This window comes from Colletotrichum scovillei (assembly GCF_011075155.1).
Source record: "Colletotrichum scovillei strain TJNH1 chromosome Unknown Contig00011, whole genome shotgun sequence".
Taxonomy (NCBI): domain Eukaryota; kingdom Fungi; phylum Ascomycota; class Sordariomycetes; order Glomerellales; family Glomerellaceae; genus Colletotrichum; species Colletotrichum scovillei.
In genome coordinates, this window is record NW_023336269.1 from 377,182 (window position 1) to 396,580 (window position 19,399).

The 19,399-nt window shown below is 54.9% G+C and overlaps 5 protein-coding genes across 5 annotated transcripts; 3 read left to right on the forward strand and 2 right to left on the reverse strand.

The window, feature by feature from the left end:
• Positions 1 to 140: 140 nt before the first annotated feature.
• HER10_EVM0011317 (GCY protein) lies at positions 141 to 1,192 on the forward strand (the record flags this gene model as incomplete). Its single annotated transcript, XM_035480752.1, has 3 exons — positions 141 to 475; positions 556 to 810; positions 874 to 1,192. 3 exons carry the CDS (start codon positions 141 to 143, stop codon positions 1,190 to 1,192), a joined length of 909 nt encoding a protein of 302 aa, XP_035327298.1.
• A 49-nt stretch (positions 1,193 to 1,241) lies between these two features.
• HER10_EVM0002612 (fungal specific transcription factor domain-containing protein) lies at positions 1,242 to 7,043 on the reverse strand (the record flags this gene model as incomplete). Its single annotated transcript, XM_035472318.1, has 7 exons — positions 1,242 to 2,166; positions 2,222 to 3,756; positions 3,991 to 4,084; positions 5,272 to 6,279; positions 6,333 to 6,537; positions 6,601 to 6,769; positions 6,858 to 7,043. The coding sequence occupies 7 exons, from the start codon at positions 7,041 to 7,043 to the stop codon at positions 1,242 to 1,244; spliced, it is 4,122 nt and encodes a 1,373-aa protein (XP_035326629.1).
• A 1,414-nt stretch (positions 7,044 to 8,457) lies between these two features.
• HER10_EVM0009796 (sugar porter family MFS transporter) lies at positions 8,458 to 12,270 on the reverse strand. Its single transcript, XM_035479269.1, has 3 exons — positions 9,459 to 12,270; positions 9,026 to 9,385; positions 8,458 to 8,962 (listed from the first exon to the last, which is right to left on the reverse strand). The coding sequence occupies exons 1-3, from the start codon at positions 10,475 to 10,477 to the stop codon at positions 8,644 to 8,646; spliced, it is 1,698 nt and encodes a 565-aa protein (XP_035327188.1). The 5' UTR covers positions 10,478 to 12,270; the 3' UTR covers positions 8,458 to 8,643.
• Positions 12,271 to 12,337: 67 nt separating this feature from the next.
• On the forward strand, positions 12,338 to 16,056 carry HER10_EVM0009453 (uncharacterized protein). Its single transcript, XM_035478939.1, has 4 exons — positions 12,338 to 13,310; positions 13,383 to 14,073; positions 14,228 to 14,434; positions 14,548 to 16,056. The coding sequence occupies exons 1-4, from the start codon at positions 12,705 to 12,707 to the stop codon at positions 14,700 to 14,702; spliced, it is 1,659 nt and encodes a 552-aa protein (XP_035327156.1). The 5' UTR covers positions 12,338 to 12,704; the 3' UTR covers positions 14,703 to 16,056.
• A 260-nt stretch (positions 16,057 to 16,316) lies between these two features.
• On the forward strand, positions 16,317 to 18,025 carry HER10_EVM0003887 (uncharacterized protein). The gene is made up of 2 exons (XM_035473549.1): positions 16,317 to 17,775; positions 17,832 to 18,025. Exons 1-2 carry the CDS (start codon positions 16,882 to 16,884, stop codon positions 17,886 to 17,888), a joined length of 951 nt encoding a protein of 316 aa, XP_035326735.1. The 5' UTR covers positions 16,317 to 16,881; the 3' UTR covers positions 17,889 to 18,025.
• Positions 18,026 to 19,399: the final 1,374 nt, after the last annotated feature.

The following is a 19,399-nucleotide window of genomic DNA, read 5'->3' on the forward strand; positions in this document are numbered from 1 at the left end:
ATCTTTCCATCAAGTCACCTGTTCTGGGCACATTATTTGACAATTGCAGCTTGAGTTGTGTAGAGTTCAATAATTGCATTCATACCAGCCACGGATAAACGCCATTGATCCTTGCACATACACTAAGACACTCTCTCAAGATGCCTCTTACAACACACTTCACTCTCAACACTGGTGCAAAGATCCCTGCAGTGGGATTCGGCACCTGGCAAGCTGGACCTCACGAGGTTGAGCGTGCTGTTGAGACTGCCCTGCGCTCCGGCTACCGCCACATCGACTGCGCCGCCATCTACCGCAACGAGGCGGAAGTTGGTGAGGGCATTCGCAAGAGTGGCGTGCCTCGCTCAGAGATCTTTGTCACGGGAAAGCTCTGGAACACCAAGCACGCCCCCGAAGACGTTGAGTCCGGTGTTGACAAGACGCTCAAGGACTTGGGGACGGATTACCTCGATTTGTTCCTGATGCACTGGCCAGTGTAAGTATCACTCTTTGCTCCTTTGTGCCTGCTTTAATGCAAGAGAAATACAATAATGCATGTACTGACCGCATCTACAGAGCATTCAAGCCGTCGGATAAGTGGTTCCCCATTGACTCCAACGGCGTCTTCGAGCTGGCCGACATTGACCCCGCGGAAACGTGGGCAGCCATGGAGAAGCTGGTCCAAAGCGGCAAGGTCCGCGCCATTGGCGTCTCCAACTTCACCAAGCAGCGCATCGAGGACCTTCTGACAAATACCAAGACGGTGCCAGCCGTCAACCAGATCGAGGCGCACCCCTACCTCCAACAGCCGGACTTGCTCGAGTTCTGCAAGTCAAAGGGCATCCAGCTGGCCGCCTACTCGCCTCTAGGCAACAACCAGACAGGGGAGCCGAGGACGGTGGATGACCCTCTTGTGGGTGAGCTGAGCAAGAAGCTCGGGATCGACGGCGGTCAGTTGCTTGCTTCTTGGGGTGTGCAGCGCGGCACTGTTGTTCTGCCCAAGAGTGTTACCCCTAGCCGGATAGAGTCCAACTTCAAGGTGCAGGAGTTGCCGGCGGATGCATTTGCGCAGTTGAATGGACTGGAGAGAAACAAGAGATTCAACTGGCAGACGAGATGGGGTTTCGATATCTTCCAAGAGCTGGGAGAGGAGGAGGTTAAGAGGGTAGCTCAGGAGACGGGCCCTGAGAACTTGACAAAGTTCACCATTTAGAAGACATAGATCAATGCAAATATTATAGACTGTATTTAAGCCTTCAGACCTAACCTCCTATATCCGGCATCCAAGCTAACGGATTTGAGTCAATGTCCAGGTATGGGCCGAAAGCAGAAGAGTCGAGGTCTAGCCAATCGGTCGTCTGCCACTCATCGAGCAAGTTGGATCCAAGGAACCCTGCATCGCTCTGATCCATCAGATCAACGGTGCCAGATTCGGCACCATACCCATGGTTAAAGTCGAATCCGTCGGTCGCCATCGATGTTCCTCCGTTTCCTCCATTGGCTTGCGGGGGCGGTACATGCGCATCTGCAGACGGCGCAGCCAGTCGAGGTGCAGAAGCCCGCGGCGCCTGTGAAGCCATCTGAGTTTGCCGTGACATCTGGCCCAGACCTTCTGTTCTGAACTCTTCCAGGATGATGGCGTACCGGCGGCTCGGGGAGTTGGACGCTGTGGCGTGCGCGAGATGCGTCTGGCACCGCTCAGCCAAGTCCATGAGCTTAGTATGCTTCGTTTTTCCTTCGCCCTCGAGCGTGATGCCTCGCCTCTTCTGTTGGATATCCCATACATACGTGACCAGCAGAGCGCAAAACGTGACGTACTGCGTCCACCAAAAGGCGTGGAAGATGGGCCCCTCGGCGGCCATGCCGTCTACTGTCTCGAGCACCGTCCTCGCTGCGCCAATGCACTCTAGGATCTGCGTCTCACTGCCGGAGCTCAAGTTGCCGAGGAGAAAGAGGCGATTCGCGTGCATGATGGCGTGGGAGTAGGCCAGCTTGAGGACTGTTGCTTGGCGGCGGAAGCTTGGGATCAGCATCGAGGGGCGGATCGAGCCGAGGTGAGGCGGGAGACTGGCGCGCCATTCGTGGATCTTTTTGCTAAGGCGGTGTGCGGCGGCGACGCGTTCTTGTTCAGAAATTGCTTTTATTGAGTAGACTTCTCTTGATGTGTTTCCAATGATTTGTGCGATTCTATCACATGTCAGTATCAATGTAGAGAGTGTGATTAGACATGGGGCTCACTTACTTGGCGTGGAATATCAGGGCGTCAATGTGACAGTCTGAATGCTCTTCCGATCTCTCAATGGGTCCCTGTGCAGTCATGTCCTCGTCGTCGATCCTATCCGGGTAGTCTTGGTCAATGTCATCATCGTGGAAGTGCCGCGGACGGCCGAATATGACGCCCAGGTACTTGTCTAGAACGTAGCTGGTCCAGAACGTCCGCATACGACACTGCGCCTGGATGTAGTCCGAGTTGCCCGGGGTCAAATGTCGCTTCTTGGCCGCTTTTCTGTGCATACCCAGCGCGGATATGATCTGAAGCGCATTTCCAAAAGTATACCAGGCGCGGTTCATACGCGACGTGGTTAAGAGGTAGAGAACCTGGATCAGCCGTGACTGAGCTGACTCCAGCCGAGGGAGCCCTGTCTCACGCTCTGTGAGCTGCAGTGCGACGCAAAAGAGCTGGTCACTTCGAGCCAGGGATAAAGCCTCGCCTTCTGGTGAGTGAAAACCCTTGGACTTTTCATTGTGAGCGGTGGCAATGGCGAGCGCTGTGAGGACGATAGAGGCTTTACCCCGGCCAATGTCCTGCCAGACGGCTTTTCCGTGGCGAAGGTTGTTGATCATGGTCTTTAGCCATGCCTCGACAGAAGGTCTGTGCAGAACACGATAGGTCGCGATGGACACATCGAAGTACAGTGCCAGCAGGTCCTGGATCTCTCTGGAGTCCGGAAGCGATAAGTTGACCACATCCTCGTCAGTAACAGGGGGCAGCGGCTTATCACCAGCCAGCATGAGTGGCTGGCTCTCGGTCGAGGCATTGAGCTCATCCGGGACGATGTTACTCTCATGTCTCGAGAGCCGCTTCCACGCCCTGTGCAAGAAAGTCACACCTGACGTCGGGTCGAAGATCTGGCCCTGGATCTCAGCCATACCGAGCTCGGGCGAGGCTCGCGACGCCGGGCCCTGGCTCTCGCGTACATGTCCCCTCAGCGAACGCGACGGCGCAGCCGGTGCAGCGACGTGTTCTCCGCCTCCCTCTTCAGTAGTCTGGTACATGACAACAGGCGGCTCCTCGGATCCGGATACGGCATTGGAACCGGTAGACCACACAGCTGAGGGCGGAGGTGTCGGGGGGCGACCGCGCGAGTACTTTGCATCGTAGACGCACGTGAGGCCCTTTCTGGTGCACTTGTCGCAGGGAATAGTCCCGCTGCACCTCGCCTTGCGCTGCTTACAAAAGTCGCACGCGCGGCTGACTTTCTGCAATTTGCGGCGATTCGCTGCGGCGGCGGCGGCAGCGGAGGATGAGGACCCAGTGCCAGCCAACTCATCGGACAGAGGTGAGTGCTGATCGGCGGCGGAGCTGAAGCTTCGTTTCCGTGAATCTCCACGGGGACTGCTGGCTGCGGCGGCCGAAGCGGCCGATGAGGAGTGACGGCCATCGGGAGCCGGACTTCCCGGGCCGGGGAGAGGACGGCGGTACTCCGGGGCGTCCATGGCCGGGAGGCAAACGCGACGCGACGGACTTTTGCAAGGGTCCACTCCCTCTGGTCTCCCCTTTTCCTGTTATCTTGGCCTTTTTGCTTTTCTGATTTGTCTGCTTATGCGCAGCGTCCCAGTGGAGCGACGAAAACGCACGCACGCGGTTACGCCCGCGCGTTGCGCACAGTGAATGGGCGGGTTACCTTGGGGCAGAGGCGGGAAAGGGTTCGAGCCTTGAGGATGGATGGAAAGTCGGAAAAGAAGGAAGAGAGATGGGACAGGAAACTTGAGCGCAAATCGACGGAAAACGGAGGGGATTTGTCTGGGGAAAGACAAGAGTTTCTGACTTGGGGGGAGGCGGGGGCCGCTACGACGACCAGGGACAAGGGTGTCTTCTCCCCCGCTTCCTCCTCATCTTTGCTGCGGGGGAAGCACTAGGGGGCACATAGTCTTCCTCGTTTGTTGACTTGATTGTTGCGGCGTGTTCGGTTCGTGGGTATGCGATAGATCCGGGGTTGTCCTGGGTAGTGCTAGATCCGACACCGAGGCGGATTCTTAGGATTTCTGGGGGAGAGGAACCAGAGGATGGGGCAGAGCCCGAGTTTCCCCGTAATCAGAAGACGCTATGCAGCAATTATCAATGTGATGTAACAGTCAACAGAGCGGATGAGTAAGTAGCATTCTCAAATGGCCAGTATCACCTGTCGAGTTTCCGCATTTGACTTGTTCGGCACGTCTTCCGACTTCCAAGATAACATCTGCATGAGGGTTGCAGTCCATCGCGATACCTACTTACAACCGATCATTGCCGGCAAAGAGGCTGACAGGTCCCAAGAGTCAGGGATTCTATCGGGATGATGTCTCGGCATGCGCCAAGAGCGAGTCAGTAGTTGGACATCAGACTGATGATGAGTAACAGCTGGAGGTTGCTTTTGTAGCTTGGCAGGCACATGCTTGGCACAGGAAGACTACACGGTTTAGTCCTGAGTTGACGCAGCGACCTCCAAAAGAGCTGAGTCGTTGCAGACAAACATCTCCCATCAACGGCATTGAATTACTTTCTTGGTAGTGATCCAGCGCAGTAAAAGAGTTCCCCACTTGAAAAGATGGAATCACTGGGCATTATAAAATCGGCAATCATCACAATAGCGCAAGATAATTCAGCAATATTCTGGAGTTGTGATTGTGAAGAAGTTTTCGGTTGTTGGCAACAGACTACACGCGATTATCGAGTCTCTACAGACCAACAAGGTAGACGAGCTTGTTATTAGGATAGGTCTCAAGTACTTATACAACACAATTGATACTATCACTTCCGACTCTTCATGAAGCCTCCGTGAAGTTTTAACGATTTACGACACAAACATTGCGGCCAGCTACCTTAGTGAATCAGAGACAGAGTATTTGGGCCAGAAAGGATTGCTGTTCATTATCGGCATCAACAATCGCTATTTACTCCGGGAAAAATAATAAGTGTCAAGAACATCTCCGCGCCTCATCCAACATTCTATAGCCATCAACCGGCCACCGAGACCCAGTCTCCGCCATCCATAGTCCGCCTACCCTACGACATCATCGCACAGCTCTTACAGAGTGTACTTGAAGTGAGGGCTCTTGTCACCCATATCCATGAGCTGCTGCTCCGTGTACTTTGCCCGAATCTCCTCCTCGGACATCTTGGCCTTTCTATCATTCCCCCACTTGTAGCTCCACTCCAGCAGCAGCGCAACGATCAAACCGCTACCGCCAAACGCCAGCGACAGCCCGAAACCGGTGTAGTACTTTGGCTTCTCGTTGTCGAGGTACATGTAGCTGCCAATGATACCACCGATATTGCCCACGCAGATGTTGAACGCCACACCGATGGCGCGGCGCGAGGCGGGGGCGAGGTTGTTCGCCGCCCAGGAGGATCCCGCGGGCTGGATGGGGTAGATACCCATGCAAGTGATGATAACACCAACCATGGCGCCCGCAATGTTACCAGAGAGATCGCCCTTGAAGGAGATGATGACGCCGTAGCCGATGGTGATGAGGCCCATGGGGATCGCGACGAAGGGCATGCGCCAGTAGAACCTGTCCGACAAGCGAGCGAAGAAGATGGCCGAGGCGGCACCGCAAAAGTACGGCGGGACAGTCATGAGCTGCGCGGCGGTGTTGTTGAAGCCCATGGCCTTCGTAATAGTCGGCAGAGTAAACTTGGTACCATAAGAGCACGCCGAGGTAGCGAGGAGCGCCCACGCCTGCATGTACAGCCTCCAGTTCGTAACGACTGCCTTGAGATCGTGCCACTTGAACTTGTCCTCCTGCTTCTCGTCCTGGAATCGCCCGCCTTGCTTGATGAAGTGCTGGATCTCGAGGAAGCGGATTTCTTCGGGGGTGAGCCACTTCCCGCTGAGCGAAGGGCGGTCGATGAGGAGGAAGAAGGTGGCGATGCCGAGGCCGACGGTGAAGACGCCCTCGAGGATGAAGATCCAGCGCCAGCCTTCGTAGCCGCCTACGCCGTCCATCTTTGCGATTGCGGCGGCGAGGAGGCCGGAGAAGGCGCCGGAGAGGGCGGATGTGCAGTAGAACCAGGCGATGCGGGCTGCCAGGTCGCGACTATTTTACCTTGTTAGTAGAGGTCTTTTGAGGGAGAAAGATGTATTACTCACGGCAAGTACCAGAAGGTGCAGAGGTAGACGGCACCAGGGTAGAAACCGGCTTCAAAGACGCCAAGGAGAAGACGGACGCTGAGAAGACCGGCAAAGTTCTTGACGACGCCGTGGCAGGTCATGATGACGCCCCATATCGTTACGAGAGTACCGAGGTAGACCGATGGACGGTTGAACTTTTTGAGGATGATGTTGCTAGGGACCTCTACAGGACATTAGTAACTTGAAGTATAATGGTGTAGTCTGAATGGAAAGGGGTAAAACGTACCAAGCAGGACATAGGGAACGAAGAAGAGACTTAGGGCAATGTTCCACTGCACACCGCTGAGCTTCAGGTCCTCGGCCAGACCTTCAATCTTGGCATTGCCAATGTTTGCGCGGTCGAGATGGGAGATGAGATAGAGAACCGCAAGCATCGGCACCAAGCGGACGTCGATCTTTTCTCACGTTAGCAACTAATGTTACTTCCTTCTAAAGCAACCGCCATGCTATGTTGGATGATTCGGCTAAAGAGACTTGACAAACCTTGCGAATCGTCTTCTTGCGCTGCTCCGGCGAGAAATTGGCATAAAATTCGGCATCGTCCTCGCTGAGTCCCAGAACGCGAACATCGTCGATTATACGCACCGCAGGCGCCTTCTCCGAGTCTGACCGGGTGTCGTCTTCCCTGTCGTCGACGAAGGAGATCTCGGGCTTGTCCGTCGTCGACATTTTGCACGGCCTCTATGTTTGAAGTCTTTTTTTGGCTACGCTGTTCCGGTTGTGACCGTTGCCGTCGGCGGGTTGCGATATGATACACTTGACACTTTAAAGAAGAGAAATGAAGTTGGAGGGATGTAGAGGAGGAGGGGGGAGGGAAGAAAAAGGGGATGCTTCTGGCCTAGAGAAGAAAGGAAAAGAGAAGCAGTAAAAGTTGAAGCAACGATCTCGAGATGTTCGCTCATATGTAGTTGGACGACTTCAAAGGACTAGGTAGCCAAAGGTAAATGGAGGCTCTCAGAAACACATAAGCGTACAAACCCGAAAGAAAGAGCAAGGTACAGACTTGGCACAACCACGGCGTTGGATCCTCCCACGAAAGCCGGCACTACCTCCACGACACTACTACCACCTCTGGGCTCTTGGCCCGGCCCATTCTCTCACCCTCGGTCTCTGTCTCTGTCTATCTGGCCCATGCTACCCTGCTCGGCTGCTCTCGTCCCCCCTTCGAGCCGTGATGGCTGTGTGGGGTCCCCGCAATCGCGGAGACCCGGCCGCTGTGGATTTGTGAACCCAATGGACTACGTAGATTAGGTGCGGTGGTCAGTGGTTTGAAGCCGTGAGAGAAGGTTTGCATATGCTCGCTGGTGGATGTGTTTATCCGTCGAAATTTTGACGGATTTCCAAACGCGCACCCAAGACCAAAGGGGATGGAACCACTTTTAGTCGAATGTTGCTGGCATCTGTCATGTAAGAATATGGACACGACGGATTTGTACCCACTTTGGATTGAATGAGCCTGGTGGCTGTTCCAGCATGACGGACTTGTCTCTAGCCGTGTTGCGCCAGCTTATTCTACTTTCCTTACCGGCTTGAAGAAACAACATGGTCAATGATCTCAACATGACCTAGGTTATCGGTTATCGTCAAGTCACACGGTGACATGATAGCATCCGTGCGGTTCCGACAGAGAGGAACAAGCTAACGGACTTGTCAACCATCGGTCCACGTCAATCTCTAACCAATGTCTCTCTCTCTCGAAAAGCTTCGCCCATTACCACCCAGACTACCACAGCGAAGCGAGACACAGACGATTCAAAGATACAAAAGCAAAAACAGGCATCCGGCAGTTGGAGGCTGCGGAGAATAAACCTAGCCAACCAGCCACCGCGAAGGGAATGCTTAATCCCCAAATCCCCCGAAGTCGATCTCCCTCAGCGCAACCCCCTCCTCTCCCTCTCCCCTCCTCGAATCCTCCCGTCTTCTCCCGCGACAAACACACCCTCGTGCGGGGAAGGTGTGATGCGGGGGATGGCGGACTTTGGAGATAGTCGACCGGGAGCTGACAGTCGCGTTGTCTCAGTGGGTTTGCGTCAAGTGGACTCACACAGTCAAGGTAATGCACCCGTAGGAAAATAATAAGTTGCAGCGGATTAACAATTTCGTTATAGATTCATATGCTTCGTCGGAATTAAATACATGCATTACAGCATTACGTGCTTTCGTCCATCATTTCCATAGCCAAGGTCTCTCTTCCCGCTCGGCACTCGGTGCAGCACACAGCGCACAACGCCAGCCAGAGACAATAGCAACACCCTCCACCATCAGCACTCTACACCTGCACATCCTTCTCAGAGTGCGAGACGCGAATCTGCTGGTGATAGTTATTCATCGCCTTCTCGTCGACGGCGCCCTCCTCAAACACGTCGACGGTGGTACCCTCGAACTTGCGCGCGGCAACCTTGTGCTCAAACAGCTTGTCCAGCTCGGCGTAGGTGCGGCCGCGGGGCTCGGGGACGCGGAAGTAGGTGTACACACAGCAGAGGAAGCAGATGCCGCCCCAGAAGAAGCCCGTGTAGTTTTGCCAGTTCCACGCGCTGGGGTTGAGCATGTAGGGGGTGAGGACGTTGTTGATGATTCCGACAATGTTGCTGCGGGGGTGACGCGGTTAGCATTTGTTCGAGTTGAGACCGAAGAGTGCATCGGGAACTTACTAGAGGTTGCGGCCAAGCACGACAGTCTTGATCTGCAGACGACGCGACGGCAATTCACTGACGAGCGAGTAGCACACGGTGCCGACGGTGAGCTGGTAGAAGAGAGCCCAGACCATCATGATGGAGCCCGTCGCGAGCGCGCCCTGGTCGCGGTGTTCGGCCGGCACGAGGCCCAGGAAGCCGAGGATCATGAGCATGCTGCAGAGACCGCAGAGACCGTAGAGATACAGCGTGCGACGGCCGATGCCCCACGACATGAGGAACCACGCGCCAAAGACACCGACCATGTTGATGGCGTACTGACCGAGCGCAAAGTTGTACGAGTTTCTGGTGGAGAGACCGGCCTGCTTGAGGAAGTATCTGCGACATCCTCATGTTAGTCCATCTGGGTACATAGAACGGTGGATGCGCGATCGAGACAGAAGAAACTTACGTAGAGTAGTTGGAGAACGAGTTGCCGCTGAGGTTCTGAATGGCCCAAACCATGCACACAATCTCGGTGCGGCGCAGGTCGACGCCCTTGAAGCAGTCCAGGTAGGATGCGCCTTCAGTGATCTTCTCCTCAATCGAGTTGGTGTGCACCATCATGGCGACCGTCTCGTCGGCGTCAAAGTCCGTCTCCTTGTCCCTGCTCGTCAGGCGCAGCAGCGACTTCTTGGCCTCGTCAATCTTGCCCTTGCGCACCAGCCACCAGGGCGACTCTGGCGCAAAGTAGATACCAATGGCCAAAGGCACCGGCCACATCCACTGCAGAGCGTAGGGAATGCGGTATGCCCACTCGTCCTGGCGGTCGAGCATGGAGACGATGACGCCGATACCAATCTCCTGGCCCATACCCCAGCAAAAGTTGACATAGGTCGTCAGGTAGCCGCGCAGGGCGACGGGGCAGACCTCGGAGGCATAGGTGATGCACAGCGTCTGGAAGACACCCCATGGGATACCGCAGAGGATCTCGGCAGCGAGCAGAGTCTGCACGTTTTGCGCGGTGAAGAAGATTGTGGTGAAGGCGGCGACAAGCAAAAGGCATGTGATGACGGTCCACCTGTAGCCGAAGCGTTCCGAGACCCATCCGTTAATGAAGAGGCCGATGATCTCGCCGACGGTGGCACCGTTGCTGAGGCCGGCCTGCCACGGCGCGGGCACCTGGTAGGATCCGTCGGCGGTGAGGACGCCGTACTTTTGGTTGAATTGCGGGAATGCGTAAAAGTTGCTGACGAGACTGATGTCGTAGCCCTCCATAGCAATGCAGGTCGAGATGAGCACACTCCAGGCAATGGCCTTGGGGTAGAGCTTAATGCCCTGCATCAGAGTCATCTTGTGCTCCTTATCCGTGGCCGCTTTGGCATTCTGGACAAAGTTGCTGGCGAGCTTGGCCGAGTGGTGATCGCCGATTTCGGCCGAGACGCGGTCTGGGGCGGCGACCACATCATCGTGCGCCGATTTGGACTCCATCGTGGATGGGTTTTGAAGGGAGGGTTGCGTTGCGTGGCGTGGTGGAGTTTGTTGTTGTTGATAACTGTTCTCAAAGAGAAACCGAATTCTCTCGAGGTTTTACGACGATGCACACACTATCGCGTGCTGCAAAGGGGAGATTGCGCGCACAACGAGCGGATCGTTGAGCGTTGCCAAGGCTGGCGTTGAGAGCGGATGTGGTGAGAAAAAGAGCTTCGAGAAAGCGGCCGCGCTGGGAGATGCTGCTTGCTGAAGAGGAGAGATCGTCAAGAGGTGGAGATTGGGGGGAATCGCCGGAGGTTATATAACAACAAAATATTCGCGCGCGACGGGAACGAACGGTCCTGGATTGTGTGGGACGATGGCTACGGGCCTACGGCTTCGATGGGAAAACCCACAAAAGAAAGGGCTCGAATTTTTTGACGAAGTGCGAAAGACTGGGGCCGGGACATTGAACTCGTCTGGTTGTTTGATTTGATTTGTTCCGTTCGGTATCGCGCGTCCTCTTTTTTTGCGGTCAAATAAACAAGGGCAATCTTCCGATAGACCAGTCGTCAGCTACTGGAAGGATGAGGAGAATCCTGTGCCGAGAAGACCAGGGGACTGGTCAAAGTTACCGAAGCCGTCGCAATTCGCAAGGGGGCCTTTGGACTCTTTGGCTTCTTGGAGACATGGAAGAGCAGAAAAGGGAGCTAGCCATTGGGCAGATTGGTTCTCGTCGGCGAGGGGTACCCGTTCATCTTTTTGATGGCAGATGCTGGGGTAATTTGGGACTTGGGCGAGATAAGGTAAAGCGACGTGACATTTCTGTCGTCGGGGTGCCGCCCAAGGGGGGTTGGCGTGTTTCTCTGTGTCATGACAGGGTGCGTTCGACATCTGCCAGGCCGTCACGTTGGGACGGAGATGGGAACCCTTTGCTGCCATTGAGTTTGTCTGGGCCAACTCTAGCGTGCGGGGGAAGTTTGAGCGTCGCCCATGTTGGTGGTGTCGAAATGGTCAGCTGAGCGGCCGTTGAATCGTTGGTTGCGTGCAGACCCAAGCCATCGGGAAGAAGTCCATGGCTGCTGCAGCAAGGGAGGGCGGGGAAGAAAAGTCCAGGTTCAGCTTTCGGGTGCGTGAGTACGGCGTAGTGAGGGTGAGAAACAAAGATAGAGTTGGCGCCGGTAGTGTGGGAGAAAAGGGCGGATGAATGAAAGGAAAACTATTGGAAAACTCGTTCGACTTTGCTGTAGAACCAGAGGCCCGGGAACAATTGAATCCAAGAGCCCAGAAGAGCCAACAAGAGTCTTCAAGTATCTGCGCCAACTTTGTTGGCAGTTGGGTACCGAGAGCGAAAAAGAGAGAGCGCTGGGGAACCGTCGGAGTGGCTCGGCCATCGGCGTCTGGCTGGCCTTTTGAGACTGGCCTGAAGTGCCCAGAAACTGGCAGAGTCTGAACTGGTAAAAAAGGGGTCCCTGACTCTCTGTGTGTCTGTGGTGCGTGTGTGTGTGTGTGTGCTATGTGTGTGTCGTGAGTGGAGAGGTGTCGTCGGATGTGCTGCTGACCAACTCGCATCCCCACACACGTCACTGGTCGTCGCCCCGGACTCAAGCTTCAATTCAATTTCAGATCTGCTCAAAAATCGAGGGGCTCCCCCAGATCTTCTCCATCTTCCCCGGGTTTCAATCATTTCATTGCAGCCTCAACTGGGGGCTCGGAAAGAATTGCAAGTGGCACAAGTGCCATGCCGTCTCCCGAAGCGCCTGATTCGCTAAGTGCCACGACCTGGTGAGTGAGACTCTGCTGATCCACCCGAGGAGGGGCGGGCCTCTCGGGGAAAAACACCTGTTTTGGAGGCGTCAATTTGGAGGCCATTCGCACCGACGGCGACACGGACGGCGGCGCCGCTCACCTTGAGACGCGGGGTGCCGAGCAGATTTCGGCGAGAGATGAAGGCAATGAAGCTCTCGCCGGTGACGGCAAGGTGAAGGAAGCTCAAGGTCGTCGTTGTCGGTTGCTGTTCTCACGCCGAGGAAGAGTGAGAAAGTCGGTTGCGATGGCTCTGGTCTCGGTTTGTGAGAAACGAGGCAGCTGTGGAGAGAGAGCCGGTGGGAGAGAACCGCAAAGTTTGACAGAGATATCATGATCGAGGACCAGGTTGCTGACTGTGTTTGATCCGTGCAGCGAGCAGTGTCGCGAGCAGCACCTGCGATGTGATCGAGTGCTGCCCATCTGCGGGCGGTGCCTGATGACAGGGCGAGAGTGCAAAAAGGGCTACAAGTTTCGCGCACCCAAGCACGCCGTATTCAGAGAGAGCCACAAGTGGCCAGCGCCGCCAAAGAAGCTCAAGTTCATCGACGAGACTCGCGGTGTCGAGCTCGGCGAGGACCTCGACAGCAACGAGTCCGTCCACGACTCGGCGCCGGACGTTGACGAGGTTGGGACAGAAGCCACAACAGAAGTTGCGTCCACTTCGCCAGGCACGGCTACAGTCGTGGACTCGACAGTCTCAGATGATCAGCGTCGGCCGTCAATATACGCAGCAAAGGCGGCAAGCTGGCCTTTGCCTGGCGACGAGAGCCGGCCCGGCGCCAAAAGCGTTGTTGATGGCGGCGACGTGGTGGACGAGCCTGTCCAACCTCCGCATCGGATATCGTTGAGTACGCCCGGCGCCGATAACCACAGCCAGCACGGTAGCCATCGCGAACATTCTGGCTCCGTCGTGAGTCTGCCACCGGTGCAGTCCATGTTGCCGCCGTTGGAGGGCATATACACCGATCGACCGATATGGCCTATCCAAGGCCGAAAAGAAGCCACGCTGTTCCGTCATTACGTGGACAAACTTGGATTCTGGGTATGTTGAAATAGCTGCGGGATGGCTTGCTTTTTTGAAGCGGCGAAGAAACCACACTGACCGGACCACCAGCTCGATGCGTGTGATCCCTCCAGACATTTCGAGGTCGAAGTACCGCAGCGTGCCGGCTCATGTCCCATCTTGCTTAACGCCATCTTCGCCCTTGCCTCGAGGCATCTCAGCCTGACGAGCGCATACGACTCGCTGGCATCGAACCGGTACCACGAGCAGTGCCTCAACTACTTGATTCCACTGCTGGATCACGCAGGAACGGTGTCGGACGAGAACTTGTTTGCTGCAACAATCATACTTCGCGTGCTGGAAGAAATCGATGTAAACACCCTGGGCCAGGACACGCACGGCCACCTGCTCGGAATTCACGCCTTTGTCAACGCCGGAGACCGATTCCTTATGCCGGGAACTTTGACGGCGGCATGCTTTTGGGCTGGACTGAGGCAGGAGATCTACAGCGCCGTCATCAACCAACAGGTGGTCCGAATGAACCTCGGTCATGCCATTGTCGACCGATCCACCACCCCGGCCGACGACTTTGTCTGGGCAAATCGTGCCATTGTCCACTGCGCCGATGTCCTCAACTTCTGCTTCGGGTCCGAGGCGGGGTCGGTGCTGCAATGGGGCCAGCTCGAAATGGCAAACAGAGAATGGAAGAACGCGCTACCGCCGTCGTACACTCCCATCTTCTTCCGAGAAAGGACAGATGAGGAGGCTTTTCCCGAAGTATGGTACCAGAAGGCGTGTCATAGTGAGTATACCCCTGGTCTGGTCCCGGTCTGGTCTGGCCTGATCTCGGAACTGCTCCCGGACACGGAGAGTATCTCAGAGATCCGACGATCCGGAAGGCTGGCTCATGGCCAACTCTCCTATTCATGAACCGCTTACTAACAACTTCTTGGTAGTCATCGCTGTCCAACACCACATTCTCGCCGAAATGTACCTCGTGCTGTTCAATCCGAGCATACCACGAGTCGGCGGTGGCCGTAAAGCCGCTGAGAAAAGGTTGACGCAGCAGATACAGGATCTCCTGCGGAGTCTCTGTGGAATCGGCATGTGCAACCAGTGGTCACCGCCGGCCATGTTCACGGCTTGTATGGGTATAGCCATCGGTACGTTTTGTTTTTTTGTTTCCTCCTAATTCGTCTGTCGTTGCTTTTTTCCTGTTTCTGTAGCCTTCAAACTCGAACGTCCTCAACAGTAGACTAATTTGGGCCTCCCCCAGCCGGTGATCGATTCGACACCAAGCATGACCAGGAAGCTCTGCTGAAGATGCTCAGCATCACCGAAAAGGCCCACGCAAGGCCCACGACAGCGGTGCGGGATCAGCTGATGCACGCATGGGGCTGGATGGACGGGGAGGCAATGAACGAGGATTGAGGAGGAGCACAGGGTGACCGCCCACTTCGCCCTACCCCAGACCGCAGAGGTTGGGAGAGGCGGGGTTCAGAGACATGCGTAGGCGAACTGGACTGGCAGGCCAGTCGCCGAGAAGATGTTTGATGAAAGCCTCTTCCATTGGATCACGATAATGACTGTTGGGCGAGACACGAGAGAGATCGCCCCTCACTAGGATTGGATATGGATCACGATAGACTTGGTGCATGGGGCTGGACTGGACTGGACTGAACTGAACCGGACATGACTGGATACGTCCCCCGGACTTGGATTTCGCTTGGTTTGCAATCTGTGGATACCCGACTTGATAGTGTAAAAGCGTCATGATGCTGTGTTTGTAGTGGCAGGATCTGGCTGGCCTGGCTTGGCTGGCACAGTAGTATAGCGTACGATGCAGGCTGAAAGCAATCGGACATATTTCGCGATTCCATCTGCTTGGTTCCTCATTATCCGCGGGTTATCGCTGGCCAACCTGATCTCGAGAGTGTCTGATTTCAAAGATGGCGATGCTCACGGGCTCCCCGCACACGGCGCACACGGCGTTCCATCCACATGGTGCCCATATACGAATAGATGAGCATCGTCGTGTACTGCCGGCTGGTCTGAGCTTGAAACTGACAGCTGCCGTGGCACATTGGAACACGTAGGGACCATCCAGATCCCGCGGGGTTGTTTGGGACGCGTGGGGAAGCCAGCAGGTCTTGGCCAAGCTCGCCCTGGATTACCGTCAGGGACGACATTGGGAAGGAGGCCCCGAAGCTGTGACGAAAATTGATGTCAGACGTGTTCGTTTTGGGCGAATCGAAGGCTCCGAAGCCAAGAATCTCGGGAGAAGGCCGGGGCGGACACCGGGTGACGGTGAGGGGAGAGGTCTGGCAAGGGACCACTGGGATGTAGCCTCCGGCAAGTGTTCTATATCCAATCAGTAGGAAGCCATTACTGAAAAGAGGAGAGGAATCCGCGGGGATGGAGATGTCCTGCATTGAGCGGGAACGGCGTTGGTTGGCGTTGGCAGGGGGGGTGTCGAGGTCTGCGTGGCAGCCAAAAGCCAAAAGAGGGAATAATCAAACATAGTCTGCAAATCCCATGATGATGGCGGCGGGGCTAGAAGGTCTCGTAGGGTCGTGGAGGGGTGGACCGGGGGAAAAGCGATTAAGCTTTGCCGCAGAAAAAGAATCCAAGATTGGCAGAGACGCAAGGGCGCCGTCACATTGCATCGTTTCTGGCCATCCCGGAATGCGGTTGGCGTGGAGTCGTGGAGGTCTGGAGATGGAAGAAGCGTTCGAGCGTTTGCGACTGACAAGGATGGCAGTCGTGGATCTCGGGATTCTTTGCCATTGTCGTCGTGAGTTGGCGAGAGGTCAAAAGTTTTGGAAATTCCAGCGACTTACACGAGTCTCCGCATTGTCCAAATTGGGACTAGCAGCGAAACTCCAGAGTCATGTGAGATCATGTGACCGGAGATTCTGGCTGCTTCTGTTCCGGCGAGTGAAGAGTGGGTCCGTCTCTGGAGTTGGGTGGGGTCCTCTTCCAGCAAGAATTCGGCGATTTTCTCCTCTTCCAACTGCGCAAAACTTGGAATCCCCTCGCCGGCCTCGCCTTTCTTCGTCGCAACGTCGCAACTCTCCAGGGCCTCTCCACAGATCTGAAATCTCGCCCCGTCTTTCCTGCTCCATCTGGATCATAACCACTCTCCGCGGGGCATAGTTCTGCACGGGCAAGACAAGGGCCATGCAGATGACGACCCTTCACGGCAAAAACGTCAACTCGGGCTGCTTGTCCAAGTTAGCCTTTTGCCCACACCAGTACGGATACCCGGTGCTGCCATGATGAGGTACTTGGCCCGAATACTGCGTCTGGCGGGCAACACCAGGTACCTCGCCATGTCCGAGTTTTTTCCCGCTCTCCTCCTCCGTTACTCTTCTTGCTGTTCGTAATCTTCATCTTCCGTGATCTTGTCTTCAACAACATATTTAAAGACTATCTCCAGATACCTACTTCTCCCTCTTTTTGCTCATCATCAAACCAGTCTTCAGCATTTTGAGTGATACCCCCATTTGAAGGACCATCATATATCGACTCTTTCTTCACATCGAGCTGTAATCTTTCCTAGATTTTTTGTACCAAACTCTTCTTTTCGACTTTGCAAACTACTGTCACAATGGCTGCTGCTGTCGCCACCCCTTACGTCCGCACCGACGGACACGCCCTCGAGGAGACCACCGACTTTGTCGAGGAGGTCAACATTCTCAAGGACCAGTACAACAAGGCACAGAACGACTACGAGGGCGAGTCCAAGTTCGACTCAGAGAAGGACAAGACCGCTTTCCGCCAGTACGAGGATGCTTGCGACCGCGTCAAGAACTTTTACAAGGAGCAGCATGAGAAGCAGACCGTCGAGTACAACCTCGCTGCCCGCCAGAAGTTCGCCATCGACCTTACTGGCAAGATCCCCTGCCGCGATGAGATGACCATCTGGGAGGCCATGGAGAAGCTCAACACCCTCATCGACAACTCGGACCCCGACACCGAGCTCTCTCAGATTCAGCACTTGCTTCAGACCGCCGAGGCCATGCGCCGTGACGGCAAGCCCCGCTGGATGCAGCTTACCGGCCTGATCCACGATCTCGGCAAGCTCCTCTTCTTCTACGGAGCCGAGGGCCAGTGGGATGTCGTCGGTGACACCTTCCCCGTCGGATGTGCCTTTGACAACCGCATTGTCCTCCCCACCACCTTTGAGGGCAACCCCGACAACACCCACCCCGTCTACAGCACCAAGAACGGCATCTACGAGCCCGGCTGCGGTATTGAGAACCTCATGATCTCATGGGGCCACGACGAGTACATGTACACCGTCTGCAAGGAGCAGTCCAAGCTTCCCCGTGAGGCTCTCGCCATGATCCGCTACCACTCCTTCTACCCCTGGCACCGTGAGGGCGCCTACCGCGAGTTCATGAAGGAGGGTGATGAGGACCTCCTCAAGGCCGTCCTTGCCTTCAACCCCTACGACTTGTACAGCAAGTCCGACGATGCCCCCACCGTCGAGGAGCTCAAGGTATGTTCCTTCTCTCAATCCACTTGAACCTGATGATGAAGCTAACGATGCGACAGCCCTACTACATGGAGCTCATTGATGAGTACTTCCCCACCAAGGTCATCAAGTGGTAGACATGCCCTTCCAGATTGCATGTTACGACGGGTACGAAATGAGATGGGACCTTTGGCATACACGCCCTGGAACAGAAGTCATGTCGCCAGAGGCACGGCGTTTTAATTGGGATATTTCATGATAAATTTGAGCGGTCTTTGTGTGTGCGTATGAGATAAAAACATGGCCAGAAGAAGCCTTGACGAGTCAATTGAAAGTACTCGAGTTCAGAAAGTCTATAGAATTTCTTTGATAGACTAGCGCTCTGAAGAAATTGTTGCAGCGCAAAAAACCCCGGACCATGTGATGTTGCCCTCACCTGTTTGTCGTGATTCGGTTAGTATGGCCAGGTATCACGAGTATCTCATTTTGTCGTGATGTAGTAAGTCACACCTTGTCTGCCTTTCATCGCAGCCACACCAGATACAGTCACCTGCTTCATTCATCTCATCACACCTCGCTCGGGCAGCATAGATGATAAATGAAACTCATCGTGTCTATTAACCCAGAACTTCATTTCATCATCCATTAACATGAATGAGATAAAGTTGCTTAAACATTCAACTGATCCTCGTCACCCTCTTTGCAGACCGAATTCGAGTTCATTGGCTCCCAGGAGAGTGCAATTATCTCAGAACACCCAGGACCATGGTATCTTATGTCGCTCATTAGCGCACCAATTGAATGGCTGCTCATGAATCGCCACATCGAGAAAACGAGAGACTTCTGATTCGGCACCCGACGTGAAGCAGTTATCCAATGGCATGATCCCATTGTCCCACCCTGCCAGCGACCGGAAGCCCGATCATTGTCCGGATCGGAGAGGCCCACATCACCGAGAGCAGGGCCCGCATACGGAGCCGATCAGGGCATTTGTCTTTGCCCTTACCCCGAATCGTCACATTGAGCAAAACACGCTGTGCGACTTTTTCTTTCTTGGGCATAGAGATAATCCCAGACTTTGCAACTCAGGCAAACTTGAGACAATTCAGCGGAGCAGTGGCAGGTGTTTCTCCGCACATATGCCGCACGGTTCGAACTCCTGAATTCACATGAGGTGAGGCCAATTCAACTCGAGCCCTGAGGCCAAGTCGTGCACTTACCATCGACCCACAAACGCACCCACAGGCACACAAAACTGTAGACATCGTGACTCAACAGAGGACGATCCACAAATCCAAAGCCCTAATCAACAACCTGTGGTCTCGTTCTCACCATCAACGAATACCCATCATCAAGCACAATAGCTCAGGGGTAGAGCGCTGGGCTCATAACCCAGAGGTCCCTGGATCGAAACCAGGTTGTGCTATCAATACTTTTGGCTTTTTGATCTCCTAGTTCTCAAGAAGCAAGGTGCACTTGGGCTCTCTTTATAACGAGCACTGGTGACCCATTTCCATGTATCAGACTGACTTCTTTCTCGATTCTTCAAGTCAGATTCAAAGCATGAGGCCACCACTGACTATGCTTGGACACATTCGATAATGTGTAAAACTGCCGACCTGAGAACCTCAAAGCACGAGTGAACCAT